Source organism: Heterodontus francisci, chromosome 29, assembly GCF_036365525.1.
Source record: "Heterodontus francisci isolate sHetFra1 chromosome 29, sHetFra1.hap1, whole genome shotgun sequence".
Classification (NCBI taxonomy): Eukaryota; Metazoa; Chordata; class Chondrichthyes; order Heterodontiformes; family Heterodontidae; genus Heterodontus; species Heterodontus francisci.
Window position 1 is genome coordinate 18,989,780 of NC_090399.1, and position 18,628 is coordinate 19,008,407.

The 18,628-nt window shown below is 46.7% G+C and overlaps 1 protein-coding gene across 1 annotated transcript in view; it reads left to right on the plus strand.

Moving 5' to 3' along the window:
* Positions 1-1,745: 1,745 nt before the first annotated feature.
* The window catches only part of LOC137346168 (allograft inflammatory factor 1-like), a 24,975-nt gene continuing 8,092 nt past the window's right edge, over positions 1,746-18,628 (plus strand). The window contains exons 1-3 of the mRNA XM_068009534.1: positions 1,746-1,852; positions 9,423-9,484; positions 18,367-18,433. Of these exons, the coding sequence (XP_067865635.1) occupies positions 1,840-1,852; positions 9,423-9,484; positions 18,367-18,433 (142 nt within the window). The 5' untranslated portion in view covers positions 1,746-1,839. The remainder of the gene's footprint in view (positions 1,853-9,422; positions 9,485-18,366; positions 18,434-18,628) is intronic.

Genomic DNA, 18,628 nt, shown 5'->3' on the forward strand with positions numbered 1-18,628 from the left:
TTTCGGAATTTGCTCACTGGCCCTCCTGGGCAGAGCAGAAATCGCAATGCGGCCCTTTGCCCGAAAAGGTTGGACAACCCTGCTTTAACCGAACTTCCTTCTTCAACAGAACCTTCCCTGAAAAATCCATAGATGCCATGGGGCAGATTCAAAGGAGAGAAATTTGCAGCTAATAAGAACAGAAGAAATAGGAGCTTGTAACATTACAGACTTGGAATCCATCTCCCAACATGTGCCCAGCGGTGATGTGTTACCTCAGGGAATTCAACCTGGCTTTGGCTTTAATTTGAAGCTGTTGGCCGGGTTTTGCTGGTGTTTTCTTTTAGACTGGAGTGTGTGAGGGAGCAGCACTTCCTGATAGACCTCAACCTCTCTCTGACCTCTCTGAACCTCGGTCATGTTTGTACTGCAGCAATCGAATGCAAAATGCATTAACCAGACAGCCAGAAATAAGACTCAAGGAAGGAAACCAAAAACCCCACCCAGGAGGCACAGAAGCAAATATTGAAACTGGAGCTGACAAGCTGACGTTTGCCTCTCGTTCTGGGAGTATGTGGGCAGGCCACTCAAAGAATGAAACCCAGATCGTCCATTTTGAAACCCTTCCCCTAACTGTCTCCATCAGGTGGAGGCCGTTCAGCCCCTCGAGGCTCTTCTGCCATTGAACAAGATCATGGCCAATGTGGTTGGAATTGGACTGGATTCCTTAGGGCCTTCGGATCATGAGCAGTAGAACTCAGCGGGAGAGGGGGAGGGGTCAGGGGGTAGCAGGGGATCAGGGGGCATGGGAGGGGGGTGGTGCTGAGGAATGGAGGGAGAAACCGGACATCGACCAGAACGTGAGACGTCGGGCATCTCATCGGTCGCCCACGGTCAACTGTATGGTAAATATGGCATGTGGTAAATAAACATGAAGACTTGCATTTATATAGCGTCTTGCACAGCCTCACAATGCCCCACAGCCAACTCGGAACTCTTGTTTTGAAGCCTAGTCACCGTTGCAATGCAGGAAACACAAGAGCCAATTTGTGCACAGCAAGCTCCCACAAACAGCAAAGTGAGAATGGCCAGAGATGTTGGTTGAGGGGTAAATATCGGCCCCAGGACATTGGGGATGATTCCACCCCCCGCCCCCCCCCCGCACTCCGCCCCTACTCCGGCTCTCCTTCTAAATGGCTCCAATGGCGTCTTTTACACTCACCTGAGGTGGCAGACGGGGGCCTCGGTTTAAGATCTCGTGAGAGACAGCACTGCCGAGTGTGTGGCACTCCCTCGGTCCTGCACTGGAGCATCAGCCTGGATTTCTGCGCTCAAATCTTTGGAGTGGGACTGAGACCCGCGACTCATTGAGCCAGTGGTGAGAGTGCTCTCCACTGAGCTGGTATAAGGAGCTAGCGCAGTGATTCAGCATGCCTAGCCATGGCCAAATCCAACCCACACCCCCAACATCACCAACCCCACCCCCCCCCCCACCCCACCACCCCGCCGCCACACTTACTGCACCCTCCACCCGCCTATACTGAGATCAGCTGGCAAAGCTCACCCACCTGCCATCAAACCAGGCTCATCATTTTTGGGATCACTGTGCCTTAAAGCACCCTCGGGCTGTGTAGTTCTTTTCAACAAAACGTCATGGTGAAAACTGAGACAGGAGTGTTGCCTTTTGAAGGGGAGAGAGGGGGGGGGAAAAAAAATTTAAATTGTCAGCATCTATCAGTGACATCACCAGAAGGAAGCTAAACTTCTTCATTGGACTCAATGTTTCCTGCTTGGTTGAAAAGAGACTCAGTTACTGTCCAAAGAGGGACCGAGGAAGAGTGAGAGGGAACAAGACTCAGGATGAATCCACAAGGTAGGGGGAGATTAAGAAAAACAATGTTCTCAGTCTGTCCTTTTCAGCTGCCGATGGGTCTACTGCATATTTTCAGCATTTTCTGCTTTTATTTCAGATTTACAGCGTTCTCTTGATAAGAACAGTTTCTGCCGGGAGTTATTTATAATCCTGTGGTCTGTGGTACTCGCCTCTCTGAACTAGCCTTTCAGTAAAGGAGGGTCACAGTTACTACTGCAGATTGCTCGCTGAAAAATAAAGGATTCATTTATATAGCACCTCTCACAGCCTCACGACCTCCCAAAGCGCTTTACAGCCCATGCAGACCTTTGTGAAGTGTAGTCACTGCTGCAGCAGCCAGTTTGCTCACAGAAAGCTCCCACAATGTGCTAATGAGCAGCTCTTTTTTTTGCTTTTAGTGAGGTTGGTTGAAAAGGATAAATACTGGCCCCGAGACGCCAGTGAAAAAAAAAAATCCTCTGCTCGTCTTCCAAATAAAAAGCATTTTGTGCCCACCCGAGAGGGCAGGCCGGGCCTCGGTTGGTTTAATATCTCCCCTTGAACGACTGCCCCTCCGACAGTGCAGCACTCCCTCGGTGCTGGCAATGGGAGCGTCAGCCTGGTTTGAGTGCTGAAGTCACTGGAGACCTCGCTCTGCTCAGTCCCTGGTTGTTGTCCGATAGCCACAGTACAAAGACTGAGACTGGGGTTGTTTCCGTGATATAACTCGACCTGTCATCTGGAGATGGTTAGCGCCTGTCAGAAATTCTCCAGTACCTTTGAGCATTTCTGATGCCTCGGGATAGAAATCTTAGCGCATGAGAAATTGGTGTGAGAAAAGAACTCCCAGTCCACGTTTAACAGAACAATCTCTGTGCTGCCTTGCAGTTTTTCTGCCACATTGTGTACACTTTAGAAGGACAGGGTGTTATAGGCTTATTGTTGTTGACATGATGTCATTACTAGCAAACTCGTGGAAGGAAATAAATTCCAGACTAACGCAGAGATTTCGAAAAAGGCTGTTCGTTTTCCTTCGATGTCTGACGTGCTGCATAAATGCATGATTTTCTGCCGTTAACCCATTGTCAGTCAGAATCTAAAGTCTGGAATATCAATGGTTAAGTAAACAACAATGTGAATTTATAGAGTGCCTTTACCTTAGTAAGACATTCCGGAGGGGGGGGGGCTTCATCGGTGCGATTATACGAAATTGACGCTGAGCCACAGAGTGAGATATTAGGATGAGAGAGAGGTGGAGAGCGTTAAGGGAGGTGATATCAGAGCTTATGACCCCTGCAGCTGAAGGCACGGCCGTGATGTCCTTGGACTGGAGTGAGGTTTATTTAGTGAGGTTTATTTAGCCAAGTTTAGTGTAGGCTATGAGGCAAAGACAGAGAGAGGCAAAGACTGCAGGCTGCTGAACATAATGGCTCCTTCTTGATTCAGTTTCTAAGCGTGTGTGTTCTACAGCAGCCTCTGGAGTAAACAAAGCACAGCGCAATTGCAGTTTTCAAACTACAACAGCATCACCGCAGCTGCCAATGTTGGAGCGATGGAAAATCAGGGATGCGGGAGGGGCCGGAATCGGAGTGGAGGGGGTGGGGGGGTGGGCCAAGATCTCGGAGAGTCGTGCGCCTGTTCAGTCGCCCCTGATCTTAACCTCGAGGCGTGTTCCGGGCAATCAGGAGTCCAGCAAGGGGAGGCTTAGTGCGAGGCTCTGGCTGTTATAACACAGCAGCAGGAATGAGGTCAAAGCAAGCGGGATCATTGACTGGAGCCGGAATTCGGGCGGGTAGGCAGATACTGCAGGATGCACGTGGGAACGGTTCCCTGCTTCAGGTTAGCTCTGGGAGGGGAGGAAAGGTGGGGGGTAGTCTCCAAAGTGGTGGGAGGGAGAGGGGAGTCTCGGGTCTGGGGAGGACCAAGGATACCACGAGGAGCCCAGAGCAGCAGTCCGGATCCTCCTGAACCTACGAGGAATCAACACCAGAAAAAAAGATACTTCCCAGGAATCACCGGCAGATTTGTCCCTGTTTTCAAGCAACAGTTGCACGGCAGTGACGACGATATCGGCCGGCTGCAAGGTCGGGATATTAAGTAGGCCCCAGCCTGCCTGGAGTGGATGGAGGGGAGCCCTCCCGTGTCTGAAATATCCCTGGTTAAAAAGGCGGTGAGCGGGAATATGTCAGGACTGCTGCATGACTAACCTCCCCCCCACTGTCACCAACCCTTCCCCGACTGCCATTTTAACTGCTCGATTGCGCAGAGCGGGCTGGGTTAAAAACGGGGCTTTTACATTGTGCTTCCACTCATATGTGGAGGTGTCAGCCGGGAGTTAGTGGCAGCACCCTCACCTCTGGAGCAGAAAGTTGTGTGGGCTTAAGTCCCAGCCCAGAGGTAATCGAAGCTGACGGCGCAGTACGGCTGGAGTGCTGCACTGTCAGGGGTGTCGCCTTCCAGTCTGAGACGTTAGACTCAGGACCTGTCTGCCCACTTCGATAGATGTTAGAGATCCTGCTACACTGTCTTGCAAAAGAGCTCTGGTCAATATTTATCTCTCAGCCAACATCACTGAAAGAGAAACAGAAAATGCTGGAAATACTCGGCCAGTCTGGCAGCATCTGTGGGAGAGGGAAATCCAGTTCACGAATCAGGTCTCTGACCTCTCATCAGAACGGGGAATAACATGACCGGAAACCACCCTCTGAGGTAAGAGAGCGGCAGGGGGCAGTGGTCCCGTAGAACAGCGGCTGCAACGATCAATGGCTTCAAGAGGAGGTTGGATGGGCACCTGAGAGAAATAGACTTGTGGGGCTACAGGGATCGAGCCGGGGAGTGGGACTGACTGCATAGCTCCGAGGAGAGCCGGCATGGACTCGATGGGCTGAATGGCCTCCTTCTGTGCCAGAAATGACTCTATGAAACAAAGGTCACGACCTGAAACGTTAACTTGGTTTCTCTCTGCACGGATGCTAACAGGCCTGCAGATTATTTCCAGTGCTTTCTTTTTTTTATTTCAGTATTTCAAATAACGTTACGGAACATTTGATTTTTAGCTCAAGAAGCAGCACCTCATCATTCAACTAGGCATTTTACGGTCTCCCGGACGCAAGATTCAACAATTTCAGATCAAAACCCTGAATTTTATTTTTGGATGGCAGCTGTTGCTGGTGACATCTGCTTTTTTCCCATTTACACTTCCTCTTGTTTCCTTACTTGTCCCATTACCATCTCTTTTGGTCTTGTGCCATCATTCCATTTGTCATCTAATCTCCCCTGCCTTCCACCCTGTCACAGACTTTCCCTTTTGTCCTTTCCCCCCTCCCCCCTTCCCCTCCCTTGGTTACAACCTGTTACATCTCTAAGAAATCCAGTTCTGACAAAGGGTCATCGACCTGAAACGTTAACTCTGTTTCACTTTCTACCGATGTTGCCAGGCCTGCTGAGTGTTTCCAGCATTTTCTGCTCTTTATCTCAGATTTCCAGCGTCTGCAGTATTTCGCTTTTACGTTCGATAGTTGGACTTTGTTTTGTCAGAAAATTGAGTTTGAAACAGTAGCAGAGAAAGAACGGGGAATTATCAACAAAATGTTAACAAAGTAAAGCTGAATAACCACATCTTTGCTATGGGGCAGTGGATGACGTTGGAAAGGGCATGTTTATAGCCAATTCCCAGTTGGCTTTGTCAAGGTGGGTTGTGGGCCTTCTTCATGAACCAAGTCAGTCCATGTGGGGATGGGTTTCTGGGCCACCCCACCATGGATACTGACCCAGAGATGATGAAGGGACAGCTGGAAAATTGTAGGACAGGATACAGTGTGGCTTGGAGGGGAACTTGGAGCTGGTGTTGGAGGTGAGATATGAGTAAATTTGTTGATGACACAAAGATAGGTAGGAGAGTAAGTTGTGAAGAGGACGTAACGAGTCTGCAAAGGGATATCGATAGGTTAAGTGAGTGGGCAAAAATTTGGCAAATGGAGTATAATGTGGGAAAATGTGAACTTGTCCACTTTGACAGGAGGAATAGAAAAGCTGTATATTATTAAATGGAGAGAGATTGCAGAACTCTGAGGTACAGAGGGATCTGGGTGTCCTGGTACATGAATCACAAAAGGTTGGCATATAGATACAGCGAGTGATTAGGAAGGCAAATGGAATGTTGTCGTTTATTGTTAGGGGAATGGAATATAAACGTAGGGATGTTTTGCTACAGTTGTATCAGGTATTGGTGAGACCACATCTGGAGTACTGTGTACAGTTTTAGTTTCCTTATTTAAGGAAGTATATAAATGCGTTAGAGGCAGTTCAGAGAAGGTTCACTCGACTGATACCTGGAATGAGAGAGTAATCTATAGAAAGGTTGGACAGGTTGGGTCTGTATTCATTGGAGTTTAGAAGAATGAGAAGTGATCTTAATGAAACAGATAAAAGATCCTGAGGGGAATTGACAGGGTGGATGTTGAAAGGATGTTTCCCCTTATGGGAGAGAATAGAACTAGGGTACACGGTTTAAAAATAAGGAGTCGCCCATTTAAGATGGAGATGAGGATAATTTTTTTTCTCTCAGAGGGTCATGAGTCTTTATAACTCTCCCAAAGAGCAATGGAGGAAGGATCATTGAATATTTTTAAGACAGAGGTAGATACATTCATGACTAACAATCATTCTATAATCTATGAATACTGGAGGAGTTGTGAATTGAGATGTACGCAGTGAAATCTGAATCAAAAAGCCCAACTCATGGCCTTATGAATGAGGGAAGGTCATCAATGAAGTCACCAAAGATGGTTGTGTGAAAGCCACTTCCCCTGTAGCAACCTCCTGGGGGGCCATGATGACTGACCTCTGATGGTCACAAACATCTCCCTTTGTCTCAGTCATGATTGAAACTACTCAAAAGTCATGACCCTCCATTGACCTCAGGTTTATTTTGATGAGCTTCGTGGCACCACAGTACCTCAATGTTGAGAACTGTTATTCTCGCTTCTCCCGGGCATTGAGTTCTTGAAACTCTTATTTTTGAACTTTGATTTTTCAAATGTGTGGCTGTTAAGCCACTTCAGTACCAGTTAGAAGTCACGAACCTAGGTGGGACTGGAGTTACATATAGTCCAACTAGACAATATTGGCAATCTACCTTCCCCTGATGGACATTGGGGAACTAGTTGGGTTTTTACAACAATCTCAAGGCTATTCTTCTTGTTTTTCTGGGATACAATGTGTAGGCTATGGGACAAAAACTAAAGTCCCACTAACAGTCAAAATCTCTGACAGTGCCCAAGGCCCCTCCAACAACCCAAAGCCCCACAGATAGTCCAAAGTCCCATCGAAAACCCAAAGCCCCACCAATTGCCCATAACCCCATCAATTGCCCAAAGTCTTATCAATAACCCAAAGCCCCATCAAAAACTCAAAGCCCCATCAATAACCCAAAACCCCATCAAAAACCCAAAGCCCCATTAATAATCCAAAACCCCATCAATCGTCCAGAGTCTTATCAATAACCCAAAGCTCCATCAAAAACCCAAAGCCCCATCAATAACCCAAAGCCCCATTAATAGCTCAAAGCCCCATCAATTGCCCAAAGCCCCATCATTCGCCCAAAACCCCATCAATTGCCCAAAGCCCCATCAATAATCCAAAACCCCATCAATCGTCCAGAGTCTTATCAATAACCCAAAGCTCCATCAAAAACCCAAAGACCCATCAATAACACAAAGCCCCATTAATAGCTCAAAGCCCCATCAATTGCCCAAAGTCCCATCATTCGCCCAAAACCCCATCAATTGCCCAAAGCCCCATCAATAACCCAAAGCCCCATCAATAACCCAAAGCCCTATCAATCGCCCAAAGTCTTATCAATTGCCTAAAGCCCCATCAATAACCCAAAGCCCCACCAATTGCCCATAACCCCATCAATTGCCCAAAGTCTTATCAATAACCCAAATCCCCATAAAAAACCCAAAGCCCCATCAATAACCCAAAACCCCATCAATCGTCCAGAGACTTATCAATAACCCAAAGCTCCATCAAAAACCCAAAGCCCCATCAATAACCCAAAGCCCCATCAATTGCCCAAAGCCCCATCAATAACCCAAAGCCCCTTCAATAACCCAAAGCCCCATCATTCGCCCAAAATCTTATCAATTGCCCAAAGCCCCATCAATAACCCAAAGCCCCATCAATAAGCTAAAGCCCCATCAATCGCCTAAAGCCCCATCAATAACCCAAAGCCCCATCAATAACCTAAAGCCCCATCAATCGCCCAAAGCCCCATCAATAACCCAAAGCCCAATCAATACCCCAAAGCCCCATCAATAAGCCAAAGCCCCATCAATAACCCATAGTCTTATCAATAACCCAAAGCCCCATCAATAACCCAAAGCCCCAACAATCGCCTAAAGCCCCATCGATAACCCAATGCCCCATCGATAACCCAATGCCCCATCAATAACCCAAAGCCCCAACAATCGCCTAAAGCCCCATCGATAACCCAATGCCCCATCGATAACCCAATGCCCCATCAATAACACAAAGCCCCATCAATCGCCCAAAGTCTTATCAGTTGCCCAAAGCCCCATCAATAACACAAAGCCCCAGCAATAACCCAAATCCATAGTGTTGCTCAAAACCCCCCAACCCTGATGAACTCCACGACTGTTTCAAACCCCACCCTTGCCTAGTTTTTGACTGACAGGAAAATTGTCAACTGTATACTTACACATTCTAACCGTATCTTAAATTTAACTTTAACCACTGGAATACATCCCAATTCAGACACAGCATGGGTTAGATATAAAGTAAAACACTCACTGCACTATCCCATCAAACACTCCCAGGACAGGTACAGCACGAGGTTAGATACAGAGTAAAGCTCCCTCTAAAAAAAAAAGAAAAAAAAAGAAAAAAAAACAAACGGGGTTAGATACAGAGTAAAGCTCCCTCTACACTGTCCCGATCAAACACCCCCAGGACAGATACAGCACGGGGTTAGATAGAGAGTAAAGCTCCCTCTACACTGTCCCCATCCAGCACTCCCAGGACAGGTACAGCACAGTGTCAATACAGAGTAAATCTCCCTCTACACTGTCCCATCAAACATTCCCAGGACAGGTACAGCACAGTGTCAATACAGGTCCCCATCAAACATTCCCATGTCCCCAGATTTTGCCCCAGTACTGTCCACACTCATTCAGAAATTTGGTGCTGGGGCTCTCAGTACAGGATGAAATTATGGGGCATTAAAAGAAAAAAAAAGAAAAAGAAAAAAAGAAAAAAGAGTAAAGCTCCCTCTACACTGTCCCCATCAAACACTCCCAGGACAGGTAGAACACGGGGGTTAGTTACAGAGTAAAGCTCCCTCTGCACTGTCCCCATCAAACAGAAAAAGAAAAGAAAAGAAAAAGAAAAAGAAATAAATAAATAAAAGAAAAAGAAACAGTGTCAATACAGAGTAAAGCTCCATCGACACTGTCCTATAAAATACTCTCAAGACAGGTACAGCACAGGGTAGATACAGAGTAAAGCTCCCTCTACACTGTCTTGTTAAGTTGCTTATTTCAATGTTAACTTTCAATTTTGAATATTTCAGGTGGTAAAGCATTCGGAATCCTTAAAGCGCAACAGGATGACCGTCTCGAAGCAATCAATAAGGTAGGAAGAGAAATGTGCTCTAAAACACTGGGCTGAAAGATAAACGTATATTCTGTGAACGTGCGCATCGAGGCTGGGGTTATTAATATTGTTAATTGGAAGCATTTCCATTCCAGGCACCAAGTTTCAGCATGAGGCAGCTCCAGGATAGGTATATCACATGTTAGATAAAGAGTAAAGCTCCTTCTACACTGTCCCATCAAACACTCCCAGGACAGGTACAGCACATGTTAGATAAAGAGTAAAGCTCCTTCTACACTGTCCCATCAAACACTCCCAGGACAGGTACAGCACAGGTTAGATACAGAGTAAAGTTCCTTCTACACTGTCCCCATCAAACACTCGAACAAAAAAGAAAAGAAAAAAAAAGGGTTAGATACAGAGTAAAGTTCCCATCACACCAGGTGTATCCAACCTTTTCATGTGGGGGGAGGGCCACATTATCACTTTTGTCTTACATGCAGGGCTGGTAAGACAATATTGAAAAGATAAAGGAGTTAAAAAGTTATCTTACAATTAATCAAAACAATAATAAATGTGCATTTTTGTGAAGAAGCTTTAAATGGGAGGACTAATTTATTAACTTATTAATATTAATGTTAACTTTCTCGTTACTATTTTGGACACCTGGCATTTTTCTGCTTGCACAAGTAGTCAATGTTTGCCCGTACACTTGTAATGATGCAGAGTATTCTGGAGAGATGACCACTTTTCAGGAGTGATCTTGATCACTCTTTCTCTCTGCCTCTGTCTCTTTCTCTCTCTCTCCCCCTGTGTTGTTCCCCCTCCCTCTCGCTCTGTCCCCCACTCTCTCTCTCTCTGACCCTCTCTCTCTCTGCCCCTCTTTCTCTCTCTATGTCCCTCTCTCTCTGTCCCCCTCTCTCTCTCTGCCCCCGACTCCCTCACTGTCCCCACCCCTCGCCCTTTCTGTTCCCCCCTTTCTCTGTTCTTCCCTCTCTGTCCCCGCTCTCTGTTGCCACCCCACCACCCCCCACCCTCTCTCTCTGACAGTTTCAGGGAATAGGAATGCTCAGCACAGCAGCTTTGTGGTTGGTCAGTTTCTTTTAAAAAATCGCACTGTCAGTTTCACAGCTGACAAGTGCTAAGAGCGGGAACAGCGGCTTCTGAACTTTAGACAGCTTCGGGGTTTTCTGGCGGGCTTTTAAGAAGAAGTTGGAAACCACCTTCCAGGTGCAACAGTGATTTCCTTGTGTTTCTTTCAATTTAATATAAAGTATTCAGTGCTCACAATGCAGTCTCCTCCAGACTGGGGAGACCAAACGCAGGCTGGGTGACCACTTTGTGGAACACCTTTGTTCATTTCGCAAGCATGACCCCGAGCTTCCAGTCACTTGTCATTTTAATTCCCCACCTTGATCCCACTCTGATCTTTCTGTCCTTGGCCTGCTACAATGTTCTAGTGAAGCTCAACACAAGCTCAAGGAACAGCATCTCAGCTTTCGACTGAGCACTTCACAGCCTTCCAGACTCAACACTGAGTTCAATAATTTTAGACCATACCACTGCCCCCATCTTGTCTCCTTTTTTCTTTGCTTTTTTTCACTTTTGTTTCTCTCTTATTTCCTTTACCTTGCTAGTGAGGATCCTGACATTCACATTTGCAATTCTCCAGTCCTCTTGCATCACCCTGTATCTAAGGAGGATTGGAAGATGATGGCCAGTACCTCCACAATTTCCACCTTTACTTCCCTCAGTATCCATGAATGCATTCCATCTGGTCCTGGTGACTTATCAACTTTAAGCACAGCCAGATTGCCAGCTTGCAAGACCTCATCTATTGTCACTGAAAGCTAACCTGCAGGTGCAGCAAGCAATTAGGAAGGCTTTATCACAAGAGGATTTGAGTATAGGAGTGGTGAAGTCTTGTTTCAATTGTATAGAACGCTGGTTAGACAGCACCTGGAGTACTGTGTGCAGTTTTGGTCCCCTTACCTTAGGAAGGATATTATTGCCATAGAGGGAGAGCAACGAAGGTTCATCAGACTTGTTCCCAGGATGGTGGGACTGTCCTATGAAGATAGATTAGGGAAGCTGGACCTGTATTCTCCAGAGATTCGAAGAATGAGAGGTGATTTCATTGAAACCTACAAAATACTTAAAGGGATAGACAGGGTAGATGCAGCTAAGATGTTTCCCCTAGTTGGGGAGTCTAGAACCAGGGGACAAAATTTCAAAATAAGGGGGAAGCCACTTAGGACCGAGATGAGGAGAAATTTCGTCATTCAGAGGTTGTGAATCTTTGGAATTGTCTACCCCAGAGGGCTGGGGAAGCTCAGTCATTGAGTATGTTTAAAGCAGAGGTTGACGGATTTCTAAATACCAATGACATAAAGAGATATGGGGATAGTGTGGGGAAAAAGCCATGATCGTATTGAATGGTGGAGCAGGCTCAATGGGCTGAATGGCCTACTCCTATGTTCCTATGTTCTACTTAGGTCATTGGTATGGAAATGGGCCACTACGTCTGGCTGTTCACCCTTCCCCCTCAGAGTGCTCTGCAGCTTCTCAGTGACATCCTTGACCCTAGCAACAGGGAGGCACCCTGCAATCAGTTCCGCAGCCGCAGAAAGCCTGGCTGTTCCCCAAACTATCCAATTCCCTGTCAGTATTGCTTTCCCAGTCTTCCTGCTGCACCCCCCCCCCCCCCCCCCCGCCTCCCTGTATAGCTGAGCCAGCCGTGGTGCCATGGACTTGGCTTTGGCTGCACACCACATAGGAACCAGCAACCTCACCCACATTCTGGTTAGATAGTGAGATCCTTCAAGGGCTTCTGCACTACCTGCATGGTCCTGCTTGAGTGTCTGGTGGTCACCCATTCCCTCTCTGCCATACACCCTTAAACTGCAGGGTGACCCCCTCTAGAAATGTGCTATACAGAAAACTTACAGTCCCGTGGGTACACTGCAGTGATACCAGCTGCTGCTCAAACTCCAAAACCCAGATCTCAAGCTCCTCCAGTAGACAACACGTCCTGCACACAGGCACCTATTTGGGGGCTGTGCTATAATGTGACCTAAAATAAAAACAGAAAGTGATGGAAATACTCAGTAAGTCTGGCAGAATCTGTGGAGAGAGAAACAGAGTTAACGTTTCAGGTCTGTGACTTTTCATCAGAACTATTTATGAGGAGGACCATAATGTGCTTGTGTATTTGAGGGCAGGCCTATAATGTGACTACTAGAGAACCAATGGACTAGCGAGAATGGGGAACTGAAAGAAATCAGTGTTGGTAAAAAAAGTAGTACTGGAGAAATTAATGGGATAGAAAGTTAATAAAACTCCTGGACCTAATGATCTACATCCCAGAGTGTTGAAAGAGGTGGCTGTAGAGATAGTGGATGCAGTGGTGATCATCTTCCAAACTTCTATAGATTCTGGAATGGTTCCTGCAAATGGGAAAGTAGCAAATGTAATCCCACTATTTAAGAAAGGAGAGAGAGAGAAAACAGGGAACTACAGATCTGTTAGTCTTACATCAGTAGTAGGGAAAATACTAGGATCTGTCAGAAAGGATGTGATGACTGGTCATTTCGAAAATAATGGTAGGATTGGGCAGAGTAAACATGGATTTATAAAAAGAAATCGCATTTAACAAACCTGTTGTAGTTTTTTGAGGATGTAGCTAGCAGAATAGATAAAGGGGAACCAGTGGATGTGGTGTATTCTGATTTTCAGAAGGCTTTTGATAAGGTTCCACACAGGAGATTAGTAAACAAAATTAGACCACATGGGATTGGGGTAATGTACTGGCCTGGATTGAGAATTGGTTAACAGACAGAAAGCAAAGAGTAAGAATAATAATCTCAGGTTGGCAGGCTGTGAATAGTGAGGTATCGCAAGGATCAGTGCTTGGGCCACAGCTATTCACAATCTATATCAATGTGGGGACCAAATGTAATATTTCCAAGTTTGCTGATGACACAAAACTAGGTGGGAATATGAGTTGTGAGGAGGATGCAAAGAGGCTTTGAGGGGATTTCGACAGGCTAAGTGACTGAGCAAAAACATGGCAGATGGAATATAATGTGGAAAAATGTGAAGTTATCCACTTTGGTAGGAAAAACAGAAATGCAGAGTATTTCTTATATGGTGAGAGACTGGGAAGTGTTGCTGTCCAAAGGGACAGAGGTGTCCTTGTTCATAAGTCACTGAAAGCTAACATGCAGATATGGCAAACAATTAGGAAGGTAAATGGTATGTTGGCCTTTAGTGCAAAACGATTTGAGTACGGGAGTAAAGATGTCTTGCTGCAATTAGAAAGCCTTGGTGAGACTGCACCTGGAGTATTGCTTAGTTTTGGTATCCTTACCGAAGGAAGGATATACTTGCCATAGAGGGAGTGCAACGAAGGTTCACCAGACTGATCCCCAGGATGACGGGATTGTCCTACGGAGAGAGATTGAGGAGCCTGGGCCTATATTCTCCAGAGTTTAGAGGAATAAGTGGTGATCTCATTGAAACATACAAAATACTTACGGGGCTCAACAGGGTAGATGCAGGAAGGATGTTTCTCCTGGCTGGGGGTCTAGAACCAGGGGACACAGTTTCAGAATAAGAGGTAGGCCAGTTAGGATTGAGGTGAGGAGGAATTTCTTCACTCAGATAGTGATGAATCTTTGGAATTCTCTACCCCTGAGGACGGTGGAGGCTCAGTCACTGAGTAAGTTCAAGAAAGAGATCGATAGATTGCTAGCTATTAAAGGCATCAAGGAATATGGGGACAATGCAAAGAAATGACATTGAGGTAGAAGATCAGCCGCGATCTAGTTGAATGGTGGAACAGGCATGAGGGGCCGAATGGCCTAATCTTGCTCCTATTTCCTATATTCCTATTTCTGAGCAGGCCTATAATATCCCTGTCTATTTGAGGGCAGGCCTATAATATCCCTGTCTGTTTCTGGGCAGGGCTATAATGTTCCTGTCTATTTATGGGCAGGCCTATAATATGGCTGCCCCCAAATGGGACAGAAAATTAAGGCAGGTGTGAAAAGGCACAAGGACCCAGAGTAATCGAGTACCACCCAAATTCCCCGACCCTTGCCACTGTCTCTCGAGTAAACACATCACTACAGCAGAAAGGCAGAGGAAATTCAACCCCTCTTTGCCTTGGCCCACACATGTGGGGTGGCACAGTGGCAGGCACTGCAGCCTCACAGCTCCAGCAACCCAGGTTCAGTTCTGGGTACTGCCTGTGCAGAGTTTGCAAGTTCTCCCTGTGACCGCGTGGGTTTCCACTGGGTGCTCCAGTTTCCTCCCAGAGCCAAAGACTTGCAGGTTGATAGGTAAATTGCCCCTATTGTAAGTAGGAGAATGGTGGGGATGTGGTAGGGAATATGGGGTTAATGTAGGATTAGTATAAATGGGTGGTTGATGGTCAGCACAGATTCAAAGGGCCTGCTGTGTCTCTCTATGATGCTATCCAGAACTTGAACTAAGTGCCAGAGTGAAACAGGCTCCTGCCTTCAAAGGGGAAGGAGGAAAAAGGAAATGTTTGTTTTGATTTTAATAGTGACAAATTCTATCCCCATTTAGACATTCTTTTACAGTACACAAGTGCCTTGACCTTGGCTCACCTCTGAGTTAGGAGGTCAGGGTTCAATTCCCACTCCGGATATATAAGTGCTTAATCCAGGCCGACACTCCCAGTGAGGTGCTGCATGGGCCTTTCCATTGCCTTGCAGCTGATCACTAAAACTATATCTGCCCTCTCAGGTGGGTGTGAATAATCCCACAGCACCATTTGAACAGGAGCAGGGAGTTTACCCAGTGTCCCAGCCAACATTTATCTCCTCATCGGCAGCTTGTGATAAAGAAAGCAGATTAACTGCTCGTTCACATCTGTGATTTTTGTGGGCTCTTGCTGTGCACAAATTGACTTCCACATTTGCCTACAAAACTAAACATCAGCTGCAAAGGACTGTGGAAGTTCAATGGAAGTGGCAAGACACCATAATAGTACAGGGGCCGGCTGCATTTGAATGGGAGGAACAAGGAGCCAGTTGCCAAGATAATGTCTTGTTCCTGATTTTCACAGTTGTGTAATGTTACAGTGAGTAATAGAAACTCTTGAACTGTTTAAATTGAGGAAGTTCCCCAGTGACTCAGTGCATGTGAATAAACTATTCCCATCCGAGGGGATTAAACCTCATCTCCACCTCTTCCAAACTATGTTAAATCTCTGGGCAGCCTGTTCTCACCCGAAGGGATTAACCCTCCCATTCACCTCATCCGAGGGGATTAACCCTCCCAATCACCTCATCCAAGGGGATTAACCCTCCCATTCACCTCATCCGAGGGGATTAACCTCTCATCCACTTCATCCTCTTTTATTAATATTCCATAAAGGTGAGCCGAACATTATCTACCCTCAAACAAATCTGACATATCCCATGCTGCGTAACCGCAGCTTAATTCTCTCTCTCTCCTTTCTCTTTAGAGATACAGCACTGAAACAGGCCCTTCGGCCCACCGAGTCTGTGCCAACCATTAACCACCCATTTATACAATCCTACACTAGTTCTATATTCCTTCCACATCCCCACCTGTCCCTATATTTCCCTACCACCTACCTATACTAGGGGCAATTGCTAATGGCCAATTTACCTATCAACCTGCAAGTCTTTGGCTCTGTGGGAGGAAACCGGAGCACCCGGAGGAAACCCACGCAGACACAGGGAGAACTTGCAAACTCCACACAGGCAGTACCCAGAATTGAACCCGGGTCCCTGGAGCTGTGAGGCTGCGGTGCTAACCACTGCGCCACTGTGCCGCTCTCTTTCTTTCAGTCTCGTCCCACAGACACCAAGCTGATAATGACCAGGTAATCTCTTTTAGTGATATTGGCTGAAGGATAAATATCGGACCGGACGTTAGGGGGAACTCTCCTGCTCTTCTACAGAATTGTTCCCCTTAGAACAGAGGAGCTTAAGAGGCGATTTGATAGAGGTGTTCACAATCACGAGTGGATTCGATAGAGTAAATCAAGAGAAACTGTTCCCAATGACTGAAGGCTCGATAACCAGAGGGCACAGATTTAAGGTGATTGGCAAAAGAACCAGAGGTGACATGAGGAAAAACAATTTTTCAATGCAACATGTGTTAGGATTTGGAATGCACTGCCTGATAGGCTGGTGGAAGCAGATTCAATAGTAGCTTTCAAAAAGGAATCGGGTAAATACTTAAAGAAGAAACAATTGCAGGGATATGGTGAATGGGCGGAGAGTGGGACTGACTGGATTGTTCTTCCAAAGATCCAGCACGGAGTCGACGGGCCAAATGGCCTCCTTCTGTGCTGTACTAGTCTGTGATTCTAAAAGAGTGGATGTGGACTCTTTTACATCCATCTTAGAGGCCAATCAAAGCCTTACCTTAAATGACTCATCTGAACAACTGCACCTGCAACACTACAGCACTCCCTCAATTGTAATGGCACTGTCGGCCTAGGTTACACGCTGGAGAGGAACTTGAACAGGACGGGCACAAGGTGCTGCCTCTGAAACAAGGTTGCTGCCCGCTGAGCCACAGCTGACACACTAGGGACCTGTTACCATACAATACAATACAAATGTCAAATCACACAGCCTTGACCTCTCCTATCTATCTCACGTGCTCTCGCACCTGGTTGCAACGGCCTGCCTCTCGGGCAGGAGCATTCCACCTGCTGCCACACTGACCAAGCCCTTCATTTCCTGTACGGCCAATGCGAGAGTGAGTAGTGAACCTAACACTCCCGCTGGGTGTCGTGCTTGCTGCTAAATGGAGGGCGAGTGACAATCAATTGCAGGGCAGGGGGAGGAACTGAGACTGAAAAACACAGCAGAACGTAACTGCTTATAATAGATGGAGAGAGAGAGATGAATGGTTCTGTCAATGACTACCAAAAGTCACCCTTTTTGGATGGCGGGAAACCCCTAAGTCAGAGCTGGAGCAACAATGCAGAATAACATCAAAATTGAACAAAGTAGCACAACTGCTTGCCGGCATGGACTTGATGGGCCGAATGTCCTCCTTCTGTGCTGTAAATAACTTTATGACTATAACTTGCATTTAGATGGCACCTGTACTGTAGTAATAAATGTCCCAAGGTGCTTCACAGAAGCGATTATCAGACAAAATTTGACGCCAAGATACAAGAGGAGATGTTAGGACAGATGACCCAAAAGCTGGTCAAAGAGGTAGGTTTTAAGGAGCCTCTTAAAGGAGGAGAAGAGGGGCGGAGAGGTGGAGGGAGGGGATTCCAGTGCTTAGGGCCCGGGCAGCTGTAGGCGCGGCCGCCAGTGGTGGAGCACCGGGAAACAGGGATGCGCAAAAGGCCAGAATTGGAGGAGCGCAGAGATCTCGTGAGGGTTGTAGAGCCAGAGGAGGGTCACAGAGAGACAGGGAGGGGTTGTAAGGCCGTGATCAAGGAGCTGTGGTGAGATGAGGCCAAACCTGTAGGTTGTAGCAATGAAGTAAGACTGAAGGAAGTGAGGAGATCCACAGTTTGGAGATGATGGGATAGAATGAGTTAGAGAAGGAGATGATGCAAGGAGTCAAATGGGTGGAAATCTGACTTGGGCAGTAATACAACACAAGCCATAGGGCATAGACCACCCATCAAATTTTACCAGTTAATCGCATCTCTGAAACACCTAGGAACATTTTACTCCGACTATATGAATGCCAGTTTTGTTGTATAGAGAATGTTTATCCGAAATGTTCTATCGCTCAGCATGAATGACCCTGGCAGGGATGAGTGCAAAATTTAACAGTGGGAAAAAGTCATGTAATAACTGAAGTGAAGCTTGTCCAACGATTGTAACTTCTGTATTCCTCTCCAACTCTTGATTCCTACGATGACTAAGCTATTTCTCCTTTCATAGGAGTTCCTGGATGACCCTAAGTACAATACTGATGCGGACCTGGAAGATAAGCTCACAGCTTTCAAACGTAACTCTTCTGTTCACTGCTGTCCAACTCCTGTTGCGGGCGGATGATCCAAGTTTTGAACCTGGGGTGGGAGGCGAGCGGTGGCGGTGGATTTTACCCTGGGTTGTGGGGTGTGTGGGGGGGGTGGGGGGGGGCGGGGGGTCTTCATTAAGTTGCTGCTGGAGGATTCAGGGAAAGAACGATGACCACCCTCAC